The sequence below is a fragment of the Morus notabilis genome, unplaced genomic scaffold (genome assembly GCF_000414095.1).
Source record: "Morus notabilis unplaced genomic scaffold, ASM41409v2 Scaffold557, whole genome shotgun sequence".
Classification (NCBI taxonomy): domain Eukaryota; kingdom Viridiplantae; phylum Streptophyta; class Magnoliopsida; order Rosales; family Moraceae; genus Morus; species Morus notabilis.
The window spans coordinates 200801-210044 of NW_010363043.1; the positions used below are offsets into that span (position 1 = coordinate 200801).

The 9244-nt window shown below is 37.9% G+C and overlaps 1 protein-coding gene and 1 pseudogene across 1 annotated transcript in view; both read right to left on the reverse strand.

Annotated features, from left to right (window-relative positions):
• Positions 1 to 1888: 1888 nt before the first annotated feature.
• On the reverse strand, positions 1889 to 3913 carry LOC21390228 (annotated as a pseudogene).
• Positions 3914 to 7260: 3347 nt separating this feature from the next.
• Positions 7261 to 9244, reverse strand: part of LOC21390229 (isoflavone 2'-hydroxylase) — a 4091-nt gene continuing 2107 nt past the window's right edge. The window contains exons 2-3 of the mRNA XM_024169079.1: positions 7950 to 8670; positions 7261 to 7387 (exon numbers count right to left, since the gene is read on the reverse strand). Coding sequence (XP_024024847.1) covers positions 8038 to 8670 — 633 coding nt within the window. The 3' untranslated portion in view covers positions 7261 to 7387; positions 7950 to 8037. The remainder of the gene's footprint in view (positions 7388 to 7949; positions 8671 to 9244) is intronic.

Consider the following 9244-nt stretch of genomic DNA (forward strand, 5'->3'; position numbering starts at 1 on the left):
TTAAATTTAAAAATATAATATTGTAACAAATATTAAAATACTTAAAACAATTAAATGAGATATCAAAGTTTAATTAACGAAATAACTAATGAAACAAGAAAATGAGACTGTAAATTTTAAACTTAAAATAGAAGTAATAATTTTAAAACCGATGAATGTGGTATTGATTTTTCAATATAGAATGCAGGATTGAATCCGCTGTCTTTCTATACTTGAGCCCCGCCTTACCATGCCACATGTTGTTTGCGCTAGTGATCATCAACAATGTGATATGAAACTGTCTCCAACCACATTCATTACGTTTGCTTTGAAAATGTCGTTTCTTCCGTGCAGTTTTTCCCTCGATGTCCAATAGCAAACGTAATGAATGTGGTTGGAGACAGTTTCATATCACATTGCTGAATGCTGAGTCCAGTTACCTCCGCCAAGTGAACACCCTCCAGGCCGATTCACTCCCACTCAAAAGGACTGAAATGGAGGACTTTACACAAAGGCACATATATATATATATATATACATATAAAATCTCGCATAAAACGTCGCACTAATAAATTTAACACACCAAAAATACTCCTAATCGTACTACCAACAATAACCTACTAGATTTGAAGGTAGTCCATGGTGTATTAAAAGTATCCCGTTCTGGTATCAAAATTTTCGGGGATTACCATGTTATTGATTGTAGCCACCCTGCTACCAAAACAATCACCAAAAAAAAAATGTTAGGGGAAATTAGGCGAAATCTAATTCGAATACCAAGAACGAAAAATAGCGTAAAAAAAAATAAAAGCACAATCACACCAAAATTTTTTATAGAGGTTCACCAATTTAACTATGTCTTGTTTCTGCCGCTGCAGATTTCTACTATATTTGTTGAAAAGTTGTTACAAGAGAATCACTCAATCTCACTTGTGTTTATCTTACTCTCAATGGTGTTTCAAGTCTCTCAACATTCTATTTTCACTCAGAAAATCGACACATATAAAGCCCATAACATTAGGTACTTATAGGTACAAGATAAGCCCAAAAAAAAAACCCCCATAAAAAACTGATCAGGTCATGAACTGGCGCTGCGGCGGCGCCAAGGGCGGAACTCTTCCAAAGCGCCTTGGCACCCTAATCACAGTGTTGCGATGCTGAGCGCGGAAACCCCATGCTTCTTCAATGTAGCGCCGCAGCACCCAACACCTAGCGCGCATTGCAACGCTGCCTTCTCTACATGCACGTCTTGTTGTTGCTCATCTGGCGCCGCAACACCCACTGACCGAGGCCGCGGCGCTCAACATTTTTTGCTATTATTATTTTGTTTTATTCTCCTCTGGACTGAGTATGCTCCACTCCAACAAGAAAGAAAGAAAGAGAGAGAAAGAAAGAAAGCTAAACGAGGATAGAGGCGGAGCACCACTAGAGGTGACAATGATCCGGTCGGTGTTGCAATGACCCCTCAGTGTGGGATCGATGCTACACTACAAGGAGAGGGCAAACTAAATAGAATGACCAAGGGCTCGTTTAGTTCGTTGATTTGAGTTTTTAATTCGAGTTGAAATGTGATTTTATGTGAGAACCTTTTACTGTAGCAAAAAAGTTAGATGTGACTGTTTCTGAGCACTTTTTACGTAATAAAACTGGAATCGGTGTAATGAACGGGAGTTAAGCATAAGAATGCGCTGCAAGCTAATAGATTTCAAGTTACTAGTTTAATTGAGCAAACTTTTCAAGAAACAAAAAAGAATAAAGAAATTATTTAAAATCAATAACTCTTTATATTTTCCTTATAAACACTTGAAGAAAAGAAAATTCTCCAAACCTTAGCAAGTAATTAAAGCAGGATCAAGCGGAGTCCTAATAACATTAAAATTCATCCAAAGAAAAATGCTAAACCATGATTTTAACGTGGTATGCACATGGCTTCCAAAGGCTTGGCTTTAGGCATGCTTAGCCCTTACCCTTCAGCCATGTCCACTTCCTCCTCACCAATCCTCTTCCACTCAAACGACTGAATCAACGCCCCAAGTGTCAATCCCACCACCCGACTCCCTAACCCAGCTCCTGGACATCCTCGTCTTCCGGCTCCAAACGGAATCAACCCACATCCCTCGTCACTCCACGCTTCAAACCTTTCGGGAACAAATTTCTTTGGATCTTCCCACACCTCAGGGTCTCTGTGAATCGCCCACGCATTAACCAACAATATCGTTCCTCGGGGAACGTGAAAACCACCTACGATGCAGTCCTCGGACGACTCATGGGGCACTAGAAGCGGGACAGATGGGTACAAGCGGTGCGTTTCGTTGATCACGTTTCGCAAGTAGTTCAGCTTTGGCAACTCATGTTCATCAAGCGGACGACCGTGTTCTCTGACTGTTGTGTCGATCTCGTCTTTGACTCGCTTCATTGCGTCTGGGTGGTTTAGGAGCAGCGACATTGCCCATTCCATGGTTGCTGATGAAGTGTCGGTTCCGGCAACTAGTAATACCTTCAAGAACAAGTAAGCAATAGTGATGACGTTCAATCACATTTTGAAATTAATATCCCTAATATTGACTTCTTTTTTTATATGCTGCCAAAACTATGTCACGTTAAGACCTTTTTTTTAAACTAATTTTGGCGTCAATATATACCTTCAACCTTATCATACTATGTATTATTATTTACTGAATCAATAAATATTATACCCAAGGGAATATCATAATTAATAGGCCATGCCCGTCTTTACTTATTTATAATTCAACAAGGACAATGGGTTGTTTACAAAAAGATAAGGTCCATCCAATCCGTACACCATTTTCATGAACAAAGCGGGAGAAAAATGTAAATCCGGCCGGCATCCTTTTTTGGTGTAATCCAGCATTGTCTTTCACGATCAAAGTAATTAATATTAAGATATACTAATCATTAATAGTAATAAATGATGATAAACACAAATAATAATAATAATAATAATAATAATAATAATCATGGTAAAGGGTTTAAAAAATAATCAAATTACCAATACGATGCCTTTGATTATGTCGTCGGTGAAGGTCTCCGGCTCTGTTTCTTGCAGCGCCAACATGTTATCAACCACCGTTGTCTTCACCTGATCTCTTCGCATAATCCGACGTCGTTCCTCAATCAGACCCTGCAAGAACTTGTCCATCTCCGCCATCACCCCAACCATCTTCCTCTCCGCTCCAAGAACGTCCATCCACTGCAACATTGGCAAAAAATTCCCCACATCAAAAGCTCCACTCAACTCAACTCCTCTCCTAATAACATCCCTTATTCTCTTCGCTTCCTCAACATCCTCAACGTACTCTCCGTAAAACCTCTTACCCACCAGCATCATCGTCATGACGTTAAACGAAATCTCGACAAACTTGGATTTCAGATCAATAGTCGTCATCCCCTGTTCGCAGATCTGCTTTATCTGCTCGAGCAGCAACTTGACTTCTCCTTCTCGGACGCTCGAGAACGCGGCGAGGCGAGAGGAGGAGAAGAGCTCCAGCGTCATGACGCGGCGGAGGTTGCGCCAGTGGTCGCCGTAGGGGGCCACGGAGACGGTCGAGTAGTTGTAGTGGAAGATCTTTCCGGCGAGGGTGTGGGGACGGTTGGCGAAGACTACGTCGTTCTTGGTGAAGCATTCTTCGGCGGCGGAGGCGGAGGAGATGAGGAGAAGTTTGCGAGATCCGCAGCGGAGGAGGAGGACTTTGCCGTACTTGGAAGAGAGGGATTGGAGGGTCCGGTGGATGGGTTCTTTGAGAAGATGGAGATGGCCGATGATTGGGAGAGATGGTGGGCTTGGTGGCAAATTATTATTTGTTTGTCTTTTTGACTGTTCAGTTTTTACCAAGATCTTCAGGAGGTGAGTGAAGATGATTATCACAGCCAAGCTGTAGAAGTAGAAGTAGAAGTTTGTGTTGTTTTCCATAGGTGTTGGTATATTGGTATTTGCCTTGTTCCAACAGACTTTTAGCTTCTTTGAACAAACCTAGTTTGTGCAGTTAGCCATGAACCATTAGTTTTTGACTTTTTAAGTGGGCTCCATGTCTCCATCGAAAAAATGATTTATGATTTAAGAAAAATTCCTTGAAAAAGAATGATAATAAATTATTAGCAAGGCAATTTCTTTTTTTTTTTGTTATTATTTTTTGATGGATGTAAAATATGTTTTACAAATTTGTTGAGGTTGAGCAATATGGAATTCTGAGTAAGAAAGAGGGGGAAAAAAAAAAAAAAAACTTATCCCTTTCAAGGATGGCAATACATTTTATAAATTTGTTGAGACTGTGCAATATGGATTCCGAGTAAGAATGAGGAAGCGAAAAAAAAAAGAGCATCTCTTCGAAGTTCGATGAGCTATTTTCTATTTCTTTAATGACTAAACTATGTTTTGGGTCTTGATTGTTTTGTTGTTAGAAGTAAACTTTGTTTATAATAAACTAGTAATCATTCTTATAATAATTACTTTTTTTATTGTCATCATTTAATAAAATAAAAGACACCCTGTCTTCCTTTTCCATACAAATTAGGCAATCCGTTTCAGTGATTCGCTGGAGTTTTTTTTTTTTTTTTTTTTGGCTCTTCGACTTTCGTCTTCCACAGCCTTTCCCTATCTCTCGTTTGGGTCTTTGCTGCACTTCCTTTACCCTCTCCTCTTTATCTCTTTGCATTTGTTTTTCCTTCCTTTTCCTCGATTTAATTTTGTTTCGGATTTATTTTTCTCTTCTCTTCTTATCTTATGCTTTTTCATTTTTTGGGATTTGTTAGTTCCAAATAGAATGAAAATGATGGCTTTTAGGCAATCCTTCTTCAATGTCTAACAGCGATATCGTTTCACTATCAAGAATCACCGCTGGCTGGATTGATGGTGTCTGACGGCTACATTTCGATGGCGAACTCTACTACTCGATTTCTTGATTCCATTTCTTTCTTTTTGTTATAAGAAGACACGTATTAGAAGAAACTGTAAAAAATTGACAAAGTATCTAAAAGAAAAAAGAAAACAAGAACATGAGGAGACTTTAATTGTGTAAATGTTGTTGGTGACAAGTATGAGAGTGAAGATGATGTTTATTCTGTTATTACTGATAAAAATATTTTTGACTCTTAGAGTTTAGATTCTAAATGCTCGTTTTATATGTGCCCAACAACCCATATAAGGAGTTGTTTGATTCTTATAAGTCCTGTGATGCTTGTATTCTATTGATGGCTAATGATTCTAATGTTAAAAACTGTTGGAATTGATACTATGAAGGTGAAGATTTTTGATGAAATTGTGAGGACATTAACACATGGTAGGCATGTTCCTCAATTAAGGAGAAGTTTGATTTTTTAGAGGCTTTGGACACTTTAAGTTGTGAGTATTATGCGAATAGTAGTTTTAGTCAAGAGAGGTGATTTAATAACAATAAATGATAAAAAAGTAAAAAACTTGTATAAATTGATGGGGATTATAGTTGTAAGTGGATCTATGAAACTTGAGGCATGAAGCTGGAGTCAAACCACGAAGAGTCTTCTTATATTGTTAAAGAAAAACGTTGTTTCGTCGTGACATTGAACTTCTAGAGAAAGATAAGATGGTTCAAATTCACCTTTTGCGGTCCCTCATTCAAGGCCATAAACAACTGGCGGACAATGGAACAAATTTCGGGCTTGTTTAGTTTGCTAATTTGAGTTTTTTAGTTTGAGTTTAAATGTGACTTTATGTAAGAATTTTTTACTATAGTAAAATTTAAATCGGTAAAATGAATGGGACATTCTTTTCGTACGACAGAGAACTTCTAAAATCTCTTCTGAGAAAACATCTTGATGGTGGTGAGTCTTCGAAGGCCTCGCCATAAGGAGCCAACACAAAGTTAGAGTAATTACACGATAGGTGATTACTGGCTACGGTACGTGGCCGGTTTGCGAAGACTAGGTCGTTTTTGGTGAAGCAGACTTTGACAAAGGTTGGAGAAGATATGATAGCGAAGGATCGGAAACCAAGCTGAACAGAAAAGGTCGGACCATGTTTTAGAGACAGAGTTTGGAGTGTTTGGTATAGTGGCTGTTTAAGGAGGTGGAGGTGATCGATTAGTGGAAGAGAGAAAGGGGTTGGCGGAGAATTTTTGTTTTTGGATCGGATCAATACAAGTTTTGCAATGAGAAAGATGAGGAAGCAAACTAGGTAATGGTATGTATCTACCATTTCCATGACGAAAATGTTCATAATAGACAAACAGATTTGCTTATCGTAATGTCCGGCGGAGATTATAATGGCCAAAAACTCTTTTTTTTTGTCATTTACCTCTAATGTCTTGATGCAATCATTGATTGAATCGACAACGATGGAAATCATATATTAGAAAGGCAATGGATTACAACACACACTTAAAACTCTATTGATTAAACTAATTTTTATACTGCTCCTATTATATTAGTATATTTGGCAATTTAACTTGTCTTTTTTTTTTTAATTTAATTTTTTGTGCCATTTCAGAAATTAATTAAACTTGCTGTTAAGGATGTTGATCATCATGGTCTCATCATTTTCCTAATTTTGTCTTTTTTGGCTCAATTATTTTTATTTTTTAACCTTGTAAAACTTAACCTACCATCATGGTATCATTTTCCAAATTTTCTGTCTTTTTTGGCTCACATGTTGAAGTAAATTGAGTGCTATCGAATAATTCCTTATTTCTTTTGTTACAAATTTGCAGTACTCAACCAGTCTCAGGTTCAAGAAGCTTGATGAGATGTGCAGCCATTAGAACGATTAAAATAATTATAAAAAGTTAACTGTATTGTTCTTGGTGGTAATTACTGCACTAAAAGCACTCGTTGCAAATAGCATCTTCAGCTTGGTGTCGTTTGAACCTCATTGTTGTTCGGATTGTCGTCGTTCCAATAAAGCCACCAGGCATTGTTTTGTTTGTCGTTTGGAGGTTGGTTTCATGTCGTTTCGAGCTCGCTGTTGTAAGCCACCAGGCATTGTTTTGTTTGTCGTTTGGAGGTTGGTTTCATGTCGTTTCGAGCTCGCTGTTGTTCAGCTTCGCGTCGTTTCAATAAAGCCGCTACCCACTGGGCTTTGTTTTGTTTGTCATTTGGAGGTTGGTTTTCAAGTTTCAACACATTCCTCGTGTTTCCGAAACAGCCCTTCTTAACTCACCCCGAAGTACTACACCCGGATTTTCTAAAACAGAGTTGATCAGCAGAGGAGATGAGGAGAAGTTTGCGAGTCCGCAGCGGAGGAGGAAGACTTTGCCGTACTTGGAAGAGAGGGATTGGAGGGACCGGTGGAATGGCTCTTTGAGAAGATGGAGGTGGCCGACTGGCCGTTCATAGGGAGAGATGGTGGGCTTGGGGGCAAATTATTATTTGTCTCATTGTATCCTTTTGGATGTTGGTTTTTTGTCAAGATCTTGAACTGCACAGCCAAGCACCAGTACAGACTATAATTTAAACCACATAGTTTGAATTTTTTTATTTAAATCAATACAATTCGAACCATCAAATCAAACAGGAACTTAGTTTCTTTCTATCCAGTTTGTGTAGTTCGCCGTGAAGTATTAGGCTTTGACTTTTAAAGGGCTCCATGCCTCTATCCATTAAATGATGTATGATTTAAGAAAAATTTCATGAAAACGAGACAATACATTTTTATAGATTTGTTGAGATTGAGTTGTATGAATTCTGAATAAGAATGAGTGGAAAAAAAAATTCATCCTTGAACTATTTCTATTTTTAAACAACTAAACAGCATGTTGGGGCTTGATTGTTGTATCGTTAGTAGAATATTTTGTTTATTATAAAAAAGTAATCATTCTTGGAATAATTACTTTGTAATCATCTATAGTTAAGGTTTTTTTTTTTATCTTTTTCGGGTAAAGGTGTTTATAGTTCAGTAAAAAAAGGGACCCCAGCACTTACTTGCAGTTTTCCAAATCCTATTCTGGATATTGCATAAAAGATTAAACAACTGTACTCACCCAAATTCAGAGAAATGGAAACAAGCTATGCGATGGATGATAATCTTTTCTCCCTGCATCAAACAGTATGGCAGGCACAATAACAATATCAAAGTTGAGAGAGAAGATCAATCATAATTTGGCGAGGACTACAAACAACTTCAAGAGGCCTACTCTTAAAGAGAGTAATTCCATAGCCTTGGCTCATGTCCAATTCCTTCCCAACTCTCTCCCAATCAAAGCATTGAAGAAGCGTGCCCACCGCCAACGAAGCAGTTCGGATTCCCATTCCTTCCCCAGGACAAGCCCTCCTTCCGATTCCGAACGGAATGAATCTGAAATTGTTCCCTTCTCTTTCACCCTCCAACATGTGATGCTCTTCAAATCTCTCTGGCTTGAAAGTGTTAGGCTCGTCCCATACATTGGAATCTCTGTGAATTGCCCAAGCATTGACCAGCAAAGTTGTGCCTTGAGGTATCTGGTATCCCCCCAGAGTGCAATCTTCTGATGAAAAGTGAGGCAACAAAAGAGGTACTATGGGATATAGTCTAAGAGTCTCATGGATGACACAGCGAAGATATGGAAGCTTTGGAAGATCCGACTCCTTAACCAGTCGACCATGTCCAACGTTGCTGTCGATTTCGTTTCGAAGCTTTTGCAGTACTTGTGGATGGTTTAGGAGAAGTGAGATGCACCACTCTATGGTGTTTGCGGATGTGTCAGTTCCAGCAACGAACATTATCTGCCTTGAGCACAATATATTTTGCTTTATATATATGTGTGTGTGTGAGTGAAATCTGATGATCAAGAAGCCCTGACTAAGAATTTTGATGCAAAACAAAAAAAAAAAATTGCTGCCCTTGTTTTTGTTAAAAATATGCAATACTAAGCCAGTCTCATTGAACGAAGTTTGAACAGATGGAGTGGTAGAGAGTGATAAAAGAGTTAATGAGAGATCTTGGGCCCGTTTGTTTGCGTTTTCGTTTTCGTTTTTCACGGTTTTCAAAGCAAAAAAATGAAAACGGGTGTTAAAAACGTATTTGGTGCAATTTTTTTAAAAAAACAAAACCAAAAACGTTTTTGTCTTTTTGTGAAAATCAGAAAACGAAAAAAAGGTGTTTTCATTTTCTTGTTTTCGTTTTCTGTTTTCTGAAAAACGGATTTCACTTTTTTTTTTTCTTTTTCATTTTCTTCCCTCTTTTCTGAAACCGTTTTTGTATTATATATGTTTATTTAATATATTTATTTAATATATTATTAGTTTAAATATTATATACATGTTTTTAAAAATTAAACTACCAAACGCAATTTTAGTT